Source organism: Dendrobates tinctorius, unplaced genomic scaffold (assembly GCF_039654945.1).
Source record: "Dendrobates tinctorius isolate UK_male_01 unplaced genomic scaffold, ASM3965494v1 ptg000245l, whole genome shotgun sequence".
Taxonomy (NCBI): Eukaryota; Metazoa; Chordata; class Amphibia; order Anura; family Dendrobatidae; genus Dendrobates; species Dendrobates tinctorius.
Window position 1 is genome coordinate 4,933,908 of NW_027361912.1, and position 17,467 is coordinate 4,951,374.

Genomic DNA, 17,467 nt, shown 5'->3' on the forward strand with positions numbered 1-17,467 from the left:
GGTGAGGATACCATGCATAACAGGATTGGGGGGTGAGGGGACCATAGATACCAGGAAGGGGGGGTGATGGTGAGCATACATGCCAGGATTGGGGTGTGAGAGGACCATGCATACCAGAAAAGGGGGGTGAGGGGACCATGCATACCAAGAAAGGGGGGTGAGTGGACCATGCATATCAGGATAGGGGGGTGAGGGGACCATGCATACCAGGATTGGGGGGTAAGAGGACCATGCATACCAGGAAAGAGGGGTGAGAGGACCATGCATACCAGGATTGGGGGGTGAGAGAACCATACATATCAGGATTGGGGGTGCATTATTGCATATTATTAAATCTTCAAAAATAAACTGCATATATATTCTAGGATACCCGATGCGTTAGAATCGGGCCACCATCTAGTCTACTATATAATTGCCTAATTCTGTCTGTCTGTAATGGAATTCCTGCCTTGATGATTACCAATACATTTGGTAAGATCTGAACAGTGACTGCAGCTCTGGCTGTAACAGGAGTATAATACATTAGGTAAGAGCAGAACGGTGACTGCAGCTCTGGGTGAAACTGGACTACAATACATTAGGTAAAAGCAGAACAGTGACAGAACAGTGACTGCAGCTCTGGGAGTAACTGGAGTACAATACATTAGATAACAGCAGAACAGTGACAGCAGCTCTGGGTGTAACTGGAGTACAATACATTAGGTAACAGCAGAATAGTGACTGCAGATCTGGGTGTAACTGGAGTACACTACATTAGGTAACAGCAGAACAGTGACTGCAGCTCTGGGTGTTACTGGACTACAATACATTAGGTAAGAGCAGAACAGGAAATGCAGCTCTGGGAGTAACTGGAGTACAATACATTAGGTAACACCAGAACAGTGACAGCAGCTCTGGCTGTAACTAGAGTACAATACTTTATGTAACAGCAGAACAGTGACAGCAGCTCCGGGTGTAACAGGAGTATAATACACTAGATGGTGGCCCAATTTTATCGCATAGGGTATTCTAGAGTCTCTGTTAAAATAAAAAATAGTTATTTACTCACCTTCCGACGGCCCCCGGACTCTGTCCCGTCTCTCACCACGCTCCCTGCATCTTCCTGTCCGAGTAATGCTAAGCGAGAAGGGCCGGAGATAACGTCACTCTCATGTGAATGCGACGTCATCAGTGGTATTTAGCGCAAAGTATTACTGGGACCGGAAGATGCCGGGAGCATGGAGAGGAGAGAAAGAGTCCGGGGGCCATCGGAAGGTGAGTATATCACTATTTTTTATTTTAACAGAGACTCTAGAATACCCAATGCGATAGAATCGGGCCACCATCTAGTGTATTCATAACTATGGATTAATTATCTTTTTATTTTTATGCAGTCAACATGAACAAATGTGATAACGCTTCAATCCTGGAGTTCCATATCCTCGCATTTTCCACCTCTGGAGACATGACATACACCATATTTTGGGGGTTTTCATTCACATACTTGTTATCTATACTTGGAAACTTGCTTGTTGCGTCACTGGTCTTTGCCAGGCCTCAACTTCACACTCCGATGTACTTCTTCCTATGCAACCTGTCTATTGTAGACACCACATTTATTTCTACAATTTTCCCAAAATTACTGTCCATTACTTTAACAGCGAACACAACAGTTTCTTTTCCGGCCTGTGTCACACAACTGTATTTCTTTATATTCTGTGTTGATGAGGAGATTTTGATCCTGACATGCATGGCCTATGACCGGTATGTGGCGGTGTGTTCCCCATTACATTATTTATTGTTGATGAGCAAAAAAATGTGCATTGTCATGGCAGCCTGTTCCTTGCTCATCAGCACCCTAAACTCCATGATGTTGACATTGCTTACATTCAGTCTTCCGTTCTGCAGTTCTTCAGAAATCAACCACTTCTTTTGTGAGATCAGAGCAATAATGAGCATTTCCAAAAGCAACACTATTAGCCGGGAAATGGTTTTGTTTATTGAAGACATATGTTTGGTGTTTTTTACTTTTTTATTGATTATGTTCTCCTATTTACGCATTATTTCCTCCATTCTGAAGATATATTCTCTGAAGGGTCGCCTCAAAACCTTCTCTAGCTGCTCATCACATCTGACCTCTGTTGTGGTATTCTATGGACCAATCTTATTTTTGTACATGAAGTCGGCGTCTGATCATTCCTCGGATGATGTCAAGTTTATTTCTCTGCTCTACGTGGCTGCGGTTCCAATGTTAAACCCAATTGTGTATAGCCTAAGAAACAAGGAAGTCATAGGAGCTATTAGAAAAGTATTAAACATCAAGCGGAACAGAGTGTAACATGCTAAATGGTTATTTTAATTCAAATCAACTAAGTTTGATACTTTAGTTACTTAATTGAAATATGGCTTGTTGGCGCCCTTCAACATCCCGGGCACCTAACACATGCCCTTATAGTCCCCTACAGTAGTCTTGCCCCTAGGTCCCTTAGATTTGCCCCTAAATTGACTATTAATTTTAGTCCATATTTGGATAAAAGATAGAAATCATGACGCCATTTAATGCAAAGTGGGTTATCACGTAAAAAATAATCTCCAAACAGTTTGTCTTCTAAAACAACTTTAAAAGCTGATATGAATGTCAGAGACACCGCACTTCACTTGCTCATAGAGCCAGTGCGCGTGTCCTGAGTACAGAAGCAGTGCTAAAAGATACCTGTGGAGCAGGACAGCAGAGGTGACCATGCGTGCTTCAGGCTAATAGTGTCAGGGTCCAGTCAGCGCTGGAAAGTAAAGAGGCATGGGACCTGCAGACACTGACGTTAGCAAGCTGGCACAGGACCTATGGTCAGGTGACTGCAAGGGGGCGGGGCTTAGCATCCTGCTTTCAGATATGACAGGACACCATACAACAACTCAGATTCAGGCAAAAAGAAGGTCACACACAGTACGGGCAAACGAGATACAGGAGGGACAAACAGACAGGTAGTCAGACAAAGCCAAAGGTCATACACAAGAGGGCGACGTGGTACCAAGGGGACAAGCAGAGAGAAGTCGGGTCACAAGCAGAGAGTCATACACGAGAGGTAGCGCAGTTCAAGAGGGTCAGGCAGAACTCGTAACAGGGACAGAACCGGATCCAAACTAAACAGGCAACAAGTTATCAGGCACAAGGCACACGTATACAAGAGGTCATTTAACTCAGCCGAGTGCAGGAGTATAACTGACACCGGACCCAGGTCCAGTGAGCACTAAATAGCCTCCTTCTGCCAGAGAGAGGCGGAACAATTAACCCATAGTCTAACCAGGACGGGTCAAAGCGAAATCCCGTCCTGGATCATAACAATGAGTAGTCAAAGTAGCCGGAATATATTATTACCTGCTTTGCATTCAAACTAATGGAAGTCTATGTGAAATAGCCAGGTCTCGTACACTGTACTAAAAACTGATATTTATCAGTGGCTCACCATTCTAGCTAATAGAAGTGAAGCTTTCCAAGCTTGATACTACTCTCTATGAAACTTATGTGCACTTATACAAGAACCCAGCTTTTATGCAGTGACTTGACACAAAGCTAGAGGTGGTTTCAGCAAGACAAAGAGGTAATGTTTGACCGTATGCATTAGAATGTTATCAAATGAACACTTGCTTGGTTGAGATTTATCTCCTATAACCACTGTAGGGCTTCACGCTGTCTGAAAGCGGATTAGGAACACTCACAGGCGCAAAGTGTATTGTTCACACAGGATGATTTCTTAAAGTTCATAGTCATCCAGCATAAAGAGAAACAAACAGCCTTTTATTTAGCAAATGAAAAACAAAATAGTCCAAATCATAGAACAAGCTCACATGGTCAGAGTAACATTCATACTCTCAAGGCAGAAAGAGGTCTTTCTGACACTCACTCACAGACCCAGACTGAGGCACCTGAGATGCCTTAAATAGAGCATTCAAAGACTGCTAGTGGAGATATGGGAATGGCCATTCCCACCCAGCTCTTCTGGCCATTCATAAAACCTGGACCCAAAATCTGGACCCATTTAAAACCCTTTCAGCACTGTCTGTGCTGGAGCATGTTTTTCTGGGCTTCACATCATCAAGGCTTACCAGCTCAGTGGCAAATATCTCAAGTCCACGACCTGTCCAGTTGTCACCTTACACAATTTTCCAACTTTCCACCATAAGCATCCATGCTCAGGTCAGTCAAGTATGCATGTGTTCTAAACAGCAAGAAGGTAGTATGTCACTTTAAAGGAACTCCTCTCCCAGACATCAAAGGATAAAATAAATTAAATCAAGCAGTCCCCCTACATTCTTGTCCTCTGTTGTTGGGGAGTGTCAGGAGGTCTATATGTACATGACATTGTCAGTCAAGTCACACCAAAACCACTGAGTTCAGATCATATACCTCTAATGTGTGTAATCAGTTAAGTCCTTTATATGTTTTATTAATTTTAAAGGGTTATTCCCGGCTTTATAGATTAATTTTATTGGAATGTGCTTGCATGAACAAGCACTTTTGCAATTCACTGCTTATTGAAATTTGCATTCATTATTAAAATAATAACACTTTTGTTTACAGTTATTTGCCTAGGTGACCGACCACTGCTCTTATCTAGTTTGCAAGCAATTTTATAAAGCTGACTGGGACTGGGAATCCAGTGATCCAACCTTACAAGAGTGGCCACACTAGTAAAGACAGAGAAAAGACTCAGAAGGTGCTAGATAAGCTTGAAGAATGGACAACTTTCAGTTTTGCCTTTCTGGCTAGCACAAAAAGCACCTGATGTTCGGGTTACCGAACCCGAACAGCAACACGGACTTCCTGGTGAAGTTTGTGTTCGGTGTCCATGCCGAACAGTATGTGTTCTCCCAGCCATTGGGAAACACGAGCATTGCAATGGTTTATAACTGTCAGTGCTGCACTGACGCAAGCTTGTTAGACCATGGTGTTCTACCTCTGCACCTGTGTTCGTGGGAATAGTGTGCCTAAAAACTACTTCAAAAAATGAGGAGAGCATCAAATAGGGGATATAGATGTGGACATGGAGGTGCTGTTGTAGCTCTTGCTGCTGGTGGTGGTGGTGGTGTAGCTGTTGCAAGGAGAGGATGTGATCGTTCTGTGCCTCCTACATCCCCAAATGAAACACCTTCCTATGGGGCATGAAGGCGACAGGACTTTCTGTGTCATTTCATACGGCCAAGTACTGCTACATGAATAGTGAGGCCAGAACATGTTGAGGCAGTGTCAGATTGGATGGATGAGAGTGCCTTCAGTTCTTTTACATTATCTTTACAGATGTAACAACCTTGCTGGTATCACTGCATGACCTCCCATCCCCCGTACACCTACTTTCTGCTTCAAGCCATGCTGTGAATTCTGTCTGTTGCCAGCCCTGAGCTCCATGTACTATGCCTCTTGTTTTCCTGCTTGCTCTCCATGTTTCCAGACTGTGTGTATAGGGGGGTGGCGCCTGAACTCTCTGGTTCTTATGCAGTCAGGGTGCACCTGTGTAATATGTCCCTGAACAATCACCTGGAGCCCTTGACTATTTAGTTTCACCACTCCCACTGAAACATTGCCTGTGCAATGTCTATACTCAGTTAGTATCTTGCTGCTGAGCAAGGCAGGCCCTGTTCTGTGTGTCTCCTTCTCTGGAGGATTACTCTAGTCTTGCTTTGTACTCTGTCCACCTGCCAGGAGGCAGAATATCCTGGTCCTTGTGTCTTTGTCCCGGTGTCTCTGTCTGAACTCTGTCTTACCTCTGTCTGTCAGTCTCCTTGTTTGTGGTTCCTTCTCTGCCATGTCTTTCCTTGTGTCCTCCCTGTCTGTGCATCTGCACCCTCGCAGCTTTATCTGTGCATCTGCACCTTCGCAGCTTTATCTGTGCATCTGCACTCTCGCAGCTTTATCTGTTCATCTGCACCCCTGCGGCTCTGCCTGCTCCGGACTCCTGCGGCTCTGCCTGCTCCGCACTCCTGCGGCTCTGCCTACCTGCACCTCCTGTGTGAACAGGTCCAAACCTGTTCTCTCATATACCACTCCTTCCTGCCTATATCCATACCTGCACCTCCTGTGTGAACAGGTCCAAACCTGTTCTCTCATATACCACTCCTTCCTGCCTATATCCATACCTGCACCTCCTGTGTGAACAGGTCCAAACCTGTTCTCTCATATACCACTCCTTCCTGCCTATATCCATACCTGCACCTCCTGTGTGAACAGGTCCAAACCTGTTCTCTCATATACCACTCCTTCCTGCCTATATCCATACCTGCATCTCCTGTGTGAACAGGTCCAAACCTGTTCTCTCATATACCACTCCTTCCTGCCTATATCCATACCTGCACCTCCTGTGTGAACAGGTCCAAACCTGTTCTCTCATATACCACTCCTTCCTGCCTATATCCATACCTGCATCTCCTGTGTGAACAGGTCCAAACCTGTTCTCTCATATACCACTCCTTCCTGCCTATATCCATACCTGCACCTCCTGGGTGAACAGGTCCAAACATGTTCTCTCATATACCACTCCTTCCTGCCTATATCCATACCTGCACCTCCTGTGTGAACAGGTCCAAACCTGTTCTCTCATATACCACTCCTTCCTGCCTATATCCATACCTGCACCTCCTGGGTGAACAGGTCCAAACCTGGTCTCTCATATACCACTCCTTCCTGCCTATATCCATACCTGCACCTCCTGTGTGAACAGGTCCAAACCTGTCCTCTCATATACCACTCCTTCCTGCCTATATCCATACCTGCATCTCCTGTGTGAACAGGTCCAAACCTGTTCTCTCATATACCACTCCTTCCCGCCTATATCCATACCTGCATCTCCTGTGTGAACAGGTCCAAACCTGTCCTCTCATATACCACTCCTTCCTGCCTATATCCATACCTGCATCTCCTGTGTGAACAGGTCCAAACCTGTTCTCTCATATACCACTCCTTCCTGCCTATATCCATACCTGCACCTCCTGTGTGAACAGGTCCAAACCTGTCCTCTCATATACCACTCCTTCCTGCCTATATCCATACCTGCATCTCCTGTGTGAACAGGTCCAAACCTGTTCTCTCATATACCACTCCTTCCTGCCTATATCCATACCTGCACCTCCTGTGTGAACAGGTCCAAACCTGTCCTCTCATATACCACTCCTTCCTGCCTATATCCATACCTGCATCTCCTGTGTGAACAGGTCCAAACCTGTCCTCTCATATACCACTCCTTCCTGCCTATATCCATACCTGCATCTCCTGTGTGAACAGGTCCAAACCTGTCCTCTCATATACCACTCCTTCCTGCCTATATCCATACCTGCACCTCCTGGGTGAACAGGTCCAAACCTGTTCTCTCATATACCACTCCTTCCTGCCTATATCCATACCTGCACCTCCTGTGTGAACAGGTCCAAACCTGTCCTCTCATATACCACTCCTTCCTGCCTATATCCATACCTGCACCTCCTGTGTGAACAGGTCCAAACCTGTCCTCTCATATACCACTCCTTCCTGCCTATATCCATACCTGCATCTCCTGTGTGAACAGGTCCAAACATGTTCTCTCATATACCACTCCTTCCTGCCTATATCCATACCTGCATCTCCTGTGTGAACAGGTCCAAACCTGTCCTCTCATATACCACTCCTTCCTGCCTATATCCATACCTGCACCTCCTGTGTGAACAGGTCCAAACCTGTTCTCTCATATACCACTCCTGCCTGCCTGCATCCATACCTGCACCTGCTGTGTGAACAGGTCCCTACCTGTTCCTTCTCAAGCTGTGCCCGCCTGTCCTGTGTCTCAAGCCGTGCCCGCCTGTCCTGTGTCTCAAGCCGTGCCCGCCTGTCCTGTGTCTCAAGCCGTGCCCGCCTGTCCTGCGTCTCAAGCCGTGCCCGCCTGTCCTGTGTCTCAAGCCGTGCCCGCCTGTCCTGTGTCTCAAGCCGTGCCCGCCTGTCCTGTGTCTCAAGCCGTGCCCGCCTGTCCTGCGTCTCAAGCCGTGCCCGCCTGTCCTGCGTCTCAAGCCGTGCCCGCCTGTCCTGTGTCTCAAGCCGTGCCCGCCTGTCCTGTGTCTCAAGCCGTGCATGTTAGCCCAGTGTCTCCAAGCCACGCCTGCTAGCCCTGTATCTGTCGTACCTTCTTGCCCTGTGTCTCAGTCTGCCTGTCAGTCACATCTGTCCAAGTGACTTGTCTCCAAGTGGGATCAGCAGCCACAGCCAGACACCACCCTGGAGTGGCACCCGACAGCTACCTGCCGCACAAGTCTGACCTCACCATCAGAGGCTCCAGTGAAAACCAAGGTAGCTGTCGCAGTCACGCCCCTTCCAGGGTAGTCTGGTCTGTGACACAGTGGGGCCACAACCCCCGACTCGCGCCATTCAGCCAAGGCGCGAGCGTGACAACAGAATCATAGAATGGTAGAGTTGGAAGGGACCTCCTGGGTCATCTGGTCCAACCCCCTGCTCAAAGCAGGATTCACTAAATCATCCCAGTCAGATGTCTGTCCAGCCTCTGTTTGAAGACTTCCATTGAAGGAGAACTCACCACCTCTCATGGCAGCCTGTTCCAATCATTGATCACCCTAAATGTGAAAAAGTTTTTTCTAATATCTACTCTTTGTCTCCTCCCATTAAGTTTCATCCTATTGCTTCTAGTCTTTCTTTATGCAAATGAGAATAAAGTTGATCCTTCTACAATGTGACAGGCCTTGACATATTTGTAGACAGCTATTAAGTCTCCTCTCAGTCTTCTCTTTTGCATACTATCACGGCAACATTCTCAAGCCAGGTAGGAGTTGAACCTACAGTCTTATGATCCCTAGTCAGACGCGTTATCCATTGCACCACTGGTCCTGATTAAAAAAAGCCCAGAAAGCACAGAGATGGCACCTGAAGACCATGGTCATCAGGCTTCCACCTCACTTACTTGCAAATCAGTCAAGCAGTCTGAGCCTCAAGTCATGCAAAAGTCTCTTCTGCTTTTTGATGTCTCCGTTGGCTGGGGTTCCACTGTCAATCCAGTTGGCCCTGCCCCAGAAGCGGAAGAGAATGAGTGCACTGATTCCCAACCACTTGTTAGGTTGGAGGATGAGTATGTGGGAGAGTTAGGGTGCACACAGTCAGCAGACCAATGCAGCACATGTGAGAAGGTGATGAAACACAATTGCCAGCTGCAGCGTCTTTCTGCATAGTGCAGACTGGCAAGGAGGGTAGAGGTAAGGAGTGGGTGGAAGACGATGTGATGGTTGATGAGATCCTAGAACCGACACGGAGTGAAGACCATCCTAGTAACGTGACCTGATCAGAGGAGGTGGTTGCTCTGCCCCAGCAGCAAAGCAAAAGAGGGAACAGAGTGAAAATCATAACACCTGGCCTATAGCCGGTATGTCGGCTTCTACTGCACACCATGCCAAGGAAATGAGCAAACCAAAGCCAGCTCAAAGGAGTTCCCTGGAGTGGCATTTGTTCAGTCAATATACTGATGACAAGACATGGATGTATTGCACTCTGTGGCATCAGACCCTGAAGCCAGACATAAATGTGCTGAACTTGAGCACCACCTGGATGACAAAGCATCTGAATTCCAAGCACAAGTTGCAGTGGAGTACACACCTTAAAAATCATGACAGATCTGAGCCTTCTCCTGCTCCCTCTTCTGCTGTGGTCTCAGCCTCTTCCTCATACTCATGATCAATGGGGCCACCTGCCTCCCCACGAAGAGTTTATGTGACAGCACCACCACCACCATCACCAGTGTCACAGAGCATTTCCACACTATCCCATGGAAGTCTTCAGCTCTCCATCCCCGAAACTCTCAAGAAAAAGAGGGAATACTCCCCTACCCACCCAAAAGCAATGGTCCTGAATGACAGCAATTCAAAATTCTTGGCCTTTGAAATGCTGCCATTCCGGCTGGCGGAGACAGACAGTTTAAAAAAGACTGATGACATGGCTCCCATCCATCATTACTTTTCCAGGCGGGCCACCCCTGCCCTGCACACACGTGTTACAGACCAAATCAGGTGTGCACTGTGCAACGCCATCAGTGGTAAGGTCCACATAATCAACGATACATAGATCAGTAAGCACGGCCAGGATGTTTCTCTGTCCAGAATGCCTCCTCCGTCTGATCCGCTTTCTCCACTGCCTTCTCAACTAGTCACAGTAAGACTTGCACCACCAACTTCAGCACAGCCAGTATGAAACAACTTGTGTGAAAATGTAAAATCTGGGGCTAAAATGAAATTTTGATGGTAAAAATGTAATTATTTTTTCTTCCCTCCCAATGGTATAAAATTCAGTGACACACCCATGGTGTTAATATTATCACTGCACCCCTAGATGAATAAGTTGAGAGGTGTAGTTTATAAAATGGATTTATTTATGAGGGTTGATGCTGTTCTGGCAACTCAGTGACTCTCTCAGTGGGTCAGGGCACCCGCAAGCCATAACAGTAAAATCTGCGCTATAGTATGACGCTCCTTTCCTTCTGAGCTTAGCACTGTGTCTGAAAAATATTTCCCAATTACATGTTGGGTATTGGTGCACTCAGGAAAACTTCAGTTTGTTGCAAAACAAATTCATATTAGCCCTTAGAAAAATTAAAAACTTGGGACTAAAACAACATTTTAGTGGTGAAAGGGCAATTTATTCTTTCTTCACTGCTCAATGGTATAAAATTCTATGAGGCACATGTTGTGTCAATATGATCACTGCACCCATAGATGATTTAATTGGGAAGCGTAGCTTGTAAAATGAGTTCACATATCAGAGGTTTCTATTTTTCTGGCACCTCAGAGGCTCTGCCAATGTGAAGTAGCACCCTCAAGCCATTGATGCAAAATCTGGTCTCCAATATGCCGCTTCCTCCCTTTTGAGCTTTGCACTGTGCCTCAAAAGTAGTATTCTCCCACATATGGGGTATTATTATTATTATTATTATTATTTATTGTTATAGCGCCATTTATTCCATGGCGCTTTACATGTGAGGGGGGTATACATAAAAACAAGTACAATAGTCTTAAACAATACAAGTCATAACTGGTACAGGAGGAGAGAGTACCAGCATACTCAGGAGAAATTGCACCATAAATTGTATGGTGCAATTTCTCCTGTTACCCTTGCAAAAATAAAAAAAATTAGAGCTAATATAACATTTTTGTTGGGAAAATGAGATTTTTTATTTTCACAGCTGCACTTTACAAACTTCTGTGAAGCACCTGGGGGTTCAAGGTGCTCACAACACATCTAAATACATTCCTTGAGAGGTCTAGTTCCAAAATTTGGACACTCGTGGGGGGTTTCCATTATTTAGGCACATCAGGGGCTCTCCAAACGGGACATGGTGTCCGCTAATGATTCCAGCAAATTTGATGCTCTTTCCCTTATGAGCACTGTCGTGCGCCCAAATAGTAGTTTTTTTCCAACATATGAGGTATCGGCGTACTCAGGAGAAATTGCACAACAAATTGTGTTGTGTAATTTCTCTTGATACCCTTATGCAAATGCCAAATTTTGGGCTAAAAAATATTTTTGTGGGGAAAATGTGATTTTTTTATTTTCAAGGCTCAACATTATAAACTTCTGTGAGGCTCCGGGGAGTTCAATGTGCTCACCATGCATCTAGATCCCTGAGTGGTCTAGTTTCCAAAATGGTGTCACTTGTTGGGGATTCTCACTGTTTAGGTGCATCAAGGGCTCTCCAAATGCGGCATGGCATCCGCTAATTGTTCCAGCAAATTTTGCATTCAAATAGTCAAATGGAGCTCCTTCCCTTCCAAGCTCTGCCATGCATCCAAACAGTGGCTTTCCAGACTACATATTACCACCACATAGTGATTTAATAATACTACATAAAAGGAACAAATACCATCACACCATGATCAGTCCATATATTGCCATCACATAGTGACCGAATAATACCACATACAATAAACAAATAATGTCACACCATGACCAGACCAGATATTACCATCCCATAGTGATGAAAAAATATTACATATAACTCACCCCCAGAGGCCATGGGGTACTCGGTGCCAGGCCCATTGATTACAATAAGAGATGTCACAGTGGCAGTGACCAGGTCCGTGGCCTCAGGCGGTCAATGTAAAAGGGGGTAGAGTGATGGGGATAAAGTTGTTGAGATGATTTGTGACGCCACCGGTGGTTTCTGGTCAGTTTGACCAGCGCTGCAGGGTTGCTTCTCTGGGACAGATGGTGTGGTACAGCAATGATGTTGAAGCTCCCCACAGGTGGAGCTGTAGTCCCAGGGCAGAGTAGATGAGGTTGGCAAGTGGCGAGATGGTGTAAAGAAGTAGATAGAATCAAAGAATCATAGAATCGTAGAGTTGGAAGGGACCTCCTGGGCCATCTGGTCCAACCCCCTGCTGAAAGCAGGATTCGCTAAATCATCCCAGTCAGATGTCTGTCCAGCCTCTGTTTGAAGACTTCCATTGAAGGAGAACTCACCACTTCTCATGGCAGCTTGTTCCACTCATTGATCACTCTAACTGTCAAAAAGTTTTTTCTAATATCTAATCTGTGTCTCCTCCCATTCAGTTTCATCCCATTGCTTCTAGTCTTTCCTTGTGCAAATGAGAATAAAGTTGATCCTTCTACAATGTGACAGCCCTTTAGATATTTGTAGACAGCTATTAAGTCTCCTCTCAGTCTTCTCTTTTGCAAACTAAACAATCCCAAATCCTGCAACCTTTCCTCATAAGACAGGGTTTGCAGACCGGTCACCATTCTGGTTGCTCTTTTCTGAACTTGCTCCAGTTTGTTGATGTCTTTTTTAAAATGTGGTGCCCAAAACTGGACACAATATTCCAGATGAGGTCTGACCAAAGAGGAGTAGAGGGAAATAATGACTTCACGTGATCTAGACTGTATGCTTCTGTTAATACATCCTAGAATTGCATTTGCCTTTTTTGCTGCTGCATCACACTGTTGACCCATATTCAGTCTGTGATCTATTAGTATACCCAAGTCTTTTTCACATGTGCTGTTGCTTAGCCTTATTCCTCCCATTCTGTATATGCTTTTTTCATTTTTATTGCCCAGATGTAGTACTTTGCATTTTTCCCTGTTAAAAACCATTCTGTTAGTTGCTTCCACTTCTCCAGTTTATTTATATCTTTTTGAATCCTCTCTCTCTCTTCTCTAGTATTAGCTATCCCTCCTAGCTTTGTGTCATCAGCAAATTTAATCAGTTTACCCTCAATTCCTTCATCTAAATCGTTGATAAAGATGTTGAACAATACAGGGCCCAGGACAGAGCCCTGTGGTACCCCACTTGAGACATTCTTCCAACTGGATGTGCAGCCATTTATGACCACTCTTTGGGTCCGATCACTAAGCCAGTTATGAATCCACCTAAGGCCTCTTTCACACATCAGGTTTTCGGCGTCAGGCACGATCCGGCGCTTTTGACTAAAAACGGATCCGGCGAAATGCAATGCCGGATCCGGTTTCTGCCCCCATTGACTTGCATTAGAGCCGGATCGAGCCGGATGGCCATGCGTTTCATCCGATTTTCGCCGGATCCGGCAATGTGACGCGATCCGGCGTCTGGAAAAAACGGCTACTGTAACGTTTTTTGTCTCCGGCGAAAAAGCCGGACACGCCGGATCCGGCGTGTCTGGCTTTTTCATACAATGAAAGCCTATGAGCGCCGCAATGCGCCGGATCCGGCGGCCGGATCCGGTTTCTTTGGTCTGAGCATGTAGCTCTGCCCACAGGACATATATAAAAGCAAGACAATGGGACCCTCAGCCACACCCAACATGCCACCCAAGCCAAGAACCAGGAGCAGGAGAAGGCAGAAGACATCTGCAGCAGCAGCACCATCAGCACCACCCCAAATGGAGCAGCATGCTGAACAACGGGAGGGGAGTCCAGCAGCAGATGAGAGACGGTAATTATCAAATCCCCCATTCCTCCAAACTAGGGCTATGGAATATCAAGATATTCATTGGCCCTTTGTTTCTCTTTATTCAACAGCCGCCCAATAGATGCAGCAGCAGCAGCAGCAATGGCAGCAGCAGAAACACCACCCACAGCCATGGAGTCTGGCCATGAGGAAGACAGCACATCTTCTGGGAGCCCTCCCTCGCATCATCAGCGTTTGACGGTAAGTTTTTATTTCCAAAATCCATCATCTCTGTAATATATGTGTATTCATTGCCTTTTATTTCAAAACAGGAATCACAAGATGAAGAGGAGCTCCCAGAAGAAGAAGGAAGGGGTGGACAGACACTTGGAGTGGGCTCACAACTGGTAAGTTTTTTGCATCAAACGCAGAAACACAACATCACACTACACACAACACATAGAAAACAATGTTCTGCAGACCACACACAGCAAACAAATGCCTACATCCAAAGACATAACATTTTTTGTTTTCTTCTCTAGTCTTCCCAATCTGGTGCTCGGCCAAGAGGTCCTCGCAGTGCCTCCCAGGGTCGTCGGCGACAGCAACGCGGCGGTCACCAGCGTGTAAGTATAAATATTTTTGCTTTGTTTTTTTTGCACTTTTTATTTCATTTCTTTTGTGGAGGCTAATTATGTTATTTTTGTCTTTTTCTTTAACAGCCTTCACAGCGTGCTCCCGACTCTGACGGTGAGGATGGAGGGATTGATGTGGACCGCCTCATCGATCTCGTCAGAGAAAGGGAGCCGCTCTGGAATATGGCTGACCGCCGCCACGCTGACCTGATCGTTACCCGACGACTCTGGGAGGAAATCTATTCGCTCCTTGTGGACCGCTGGGAGGACCTCGAAGCTCGGGCCCAGATTAAAGAGCGTAAGTATATACAGTACCGGTTGCTTGATTTAAACCAGTTTCCCGAACTCCAGTCCTCGTGGTCCCCACGGATCATGTGTTCAGGATTTCTATTTACTTTGGAAATCCTGAAAACATGACCCCTGGGGACCATGAGGACTGGAGTTTGGGAAACACTGATGTTGTATACTAACCACTTTGTCCTTTCTCGTTTCAGGGGACAGAATTGTGAAGCGGTGGCGGTCTGTGAGGGATCGTTTCAAGAAGGAGTTCAATAAAGAGATGCGGGCCTCGAGTGGATCTTGAGGACGCAGGAGCAAGTACAAGTACGCACGAGCCCTGTAGTTCCTCCGGGAGACAATGCTCACCAGAAGGTAAATATTACACACCACATGTGACAAAAAAATGTTTAGATGTAACTTTTTTTTTTCAGCCAGGGCCATACCATGTCACTATTTTAATTGTTTTTTTTTCTCTTTATTCCACAGCACGGTGAGCAGCACTCGGGAGCCTGCACGATTGGACCCTTCTGAGGCGATCCCTGAGGAGACCGGCACCGAGGGACACTTCGACCGCCCCGGTACATCTGCACCTTCCCAGCCTTCCCACACATTCGACTCATCTGTCCCATCCACCAGTACAGGAGCATCGTGGCCGCCTACATTACATGAAGCTGCTGGTGAGGAGATCGCTTTCCCTTTACCCCACCCTTCTGCCCCTGCCACCTCTAGTACACCTGCGGGTACTGGGCGGCAGCGGCAGAGGGGTCAGGAAAAGACTTATGCGCCAGAGTTCTTGCATCTGAATGCATCTTTCCAGAACTGTCTAAAAGTCTTGTCAGAGCAAATCTCCGCAGGCTATCAGCAGATCAACTCCAGCATTCTGGAGGTGAAGACACTTCTGCAAACCATGCATTCAGAAGCAAGATCTTCGCCAAACCACACCTTTTTCAGGTCTGTTGTGGAGCGCATGGAAACGCTCTCTCCTGCCCAGCAGATGCATGTAATGCATTCATGCCACGCTGCTCTCCAGCAAGTTACCTCCCAACCTCCTCCTCCCACCACAGTAGTTCCTCCACCTGCACCCCCTCCAGCCACTTTCCATCTTCCCCCTCCTATTACATCTACACCCCCTCCAGCCACTTTCCATCCTCCCCCTCCTATTACATCTACACCCCCTCCAGCCACTTTCCATCCTCCCCCTCCTATTACATACCATCCACCTCCCCAGCACCAGCAACCTCCCCAGCACCAGCAACCTCCCCAGTACCAGCAACCTCCCCAGTACCAGCAACCTCCCCAGTACCTGCAAACTCCCCAGTACCAGCAACCTCCCCAGTACCAGACATCTCCCCACTTCCAGCAACCTGCCCCGTACCAGACATCTCCCCACTTCCAGCAACCTGCCCCATACCAGACATCTCCCCACTTCCAGCAACCTGCCCCGTACCAGACATCTCCCCACTTCCAGCAACCTGCCCCGTACCAGACATCTCCCCACTTCCAGCAACCTGCCCCGTACCAAACTCCTTCCCCATACAACTTGCCATCAACATCATCTGCTCCTACAGTCCCTGCCCAACCCTCCACTCCACCACCCACCACCTCTTCTGCTTCCCACATGTCCACCCAATCTGTATTTTTTTCCACACCTTCACCTCTAACTGTTCCTTCCCCACCACGATCCCAGTCCTCTCTCCACACTCCCAGTGTCGAAGTGTCCCGCAGCCCCTCCAGCAGTATTTCCACCACACACTACACAGATTTATAATGTGTGTATTTAAATAAAAATGACCAGTTTTATGGTTTCAAAGCTTTATTAAACAAGTTTATTAAAATTTTTAAAAAGTTTACTAAAAAAAACATTTTTCAATAAAAGTTAAATTATTTTACACTGGTTGTCTGTCATTTCTTTCTGCGGCGAAAAAGGTTAAATACAGGGTATTTAAAAGGTGAAATGGTATTCAAAACTAGGTATATAACTGTGGGTAAATTTTAGCTTTTTGCTACAGTTGTGTTCCTGGTTGTGTTTGAAGCAAAGTATTTCACCTAAAAAGTTGTGTTTATTGTTGGTGATTTCCTAACAATGTACACAACTTTTGTTAAAAGGTGAAATACTTTGCATAAAACACAACCAGGTACACACCTGTGCTAAAGCTAAAAATAGAGACCATGACAAGATAGCCAACTTTGGTTGGCAAAGGTATATACTGTTGGTACAGAAGGTACACAAGTTTGGTTAGGGCACAAATCTTTCACACTCTGCCTTGAGGTGACATAAAGTATAGTGCAAAATTGTCCCTCATTACTGAAACCGTCACAGAACTTCTAGTGGTAATGTCCTGGTAATCTTGCAAGGTGGTTTCTTCAGAGGTGTCCTCAATGGAAATGGGTTCCTTGCAGATAACAAAATTGTGGAGTACCACACACGCTTTGATCACCTCGTCCACAGTTTCTGTCTTGAGGTTGATCGCAGTCAATAGGACCCGCCATTTGGCTGTCAGAATACCAAAGGTACATTCAACCATTCTTCTTGCTCTTGTGAGGTGGTAATTAAAAATGCGTTTTGGTCTTGTCAATCCTCTGCTAGAGTACGGTTTCAAAAGGTGTTCTGACAGCTGGAAGGCTTCATCCCCTACACAGACAAATGACATAGGTGGACCAGATGTTTGCGGCAGCGGTCTAGGTGGTGGGAACTGGAAG

The 17,467-nt window shown here is 46.2% G+C and overlaps 1 protein-coding gene across 1 annotated transcript; it reads left to right on the forward strand.

Annotated features, from left to right (window-relative positions):
* The first annotated feature begins 1,378 nt into the window (after positions 1-1,378).
* Positions 1,379-2,317, forward strand: LOC141060844 (olfactory receptor 5AR1-like). The gene has a single exon (XM_073557220.1). It carries the CDS (start codon positions 1,379-1,381, stop codon positions 2,315-2,317), a length of 939 nt encoding a protein of 312 aa, XP_073413321.1.
* The last annotated feature ends 15,150 nt before the right edge of the window (positions 2,318-17,467 follow it).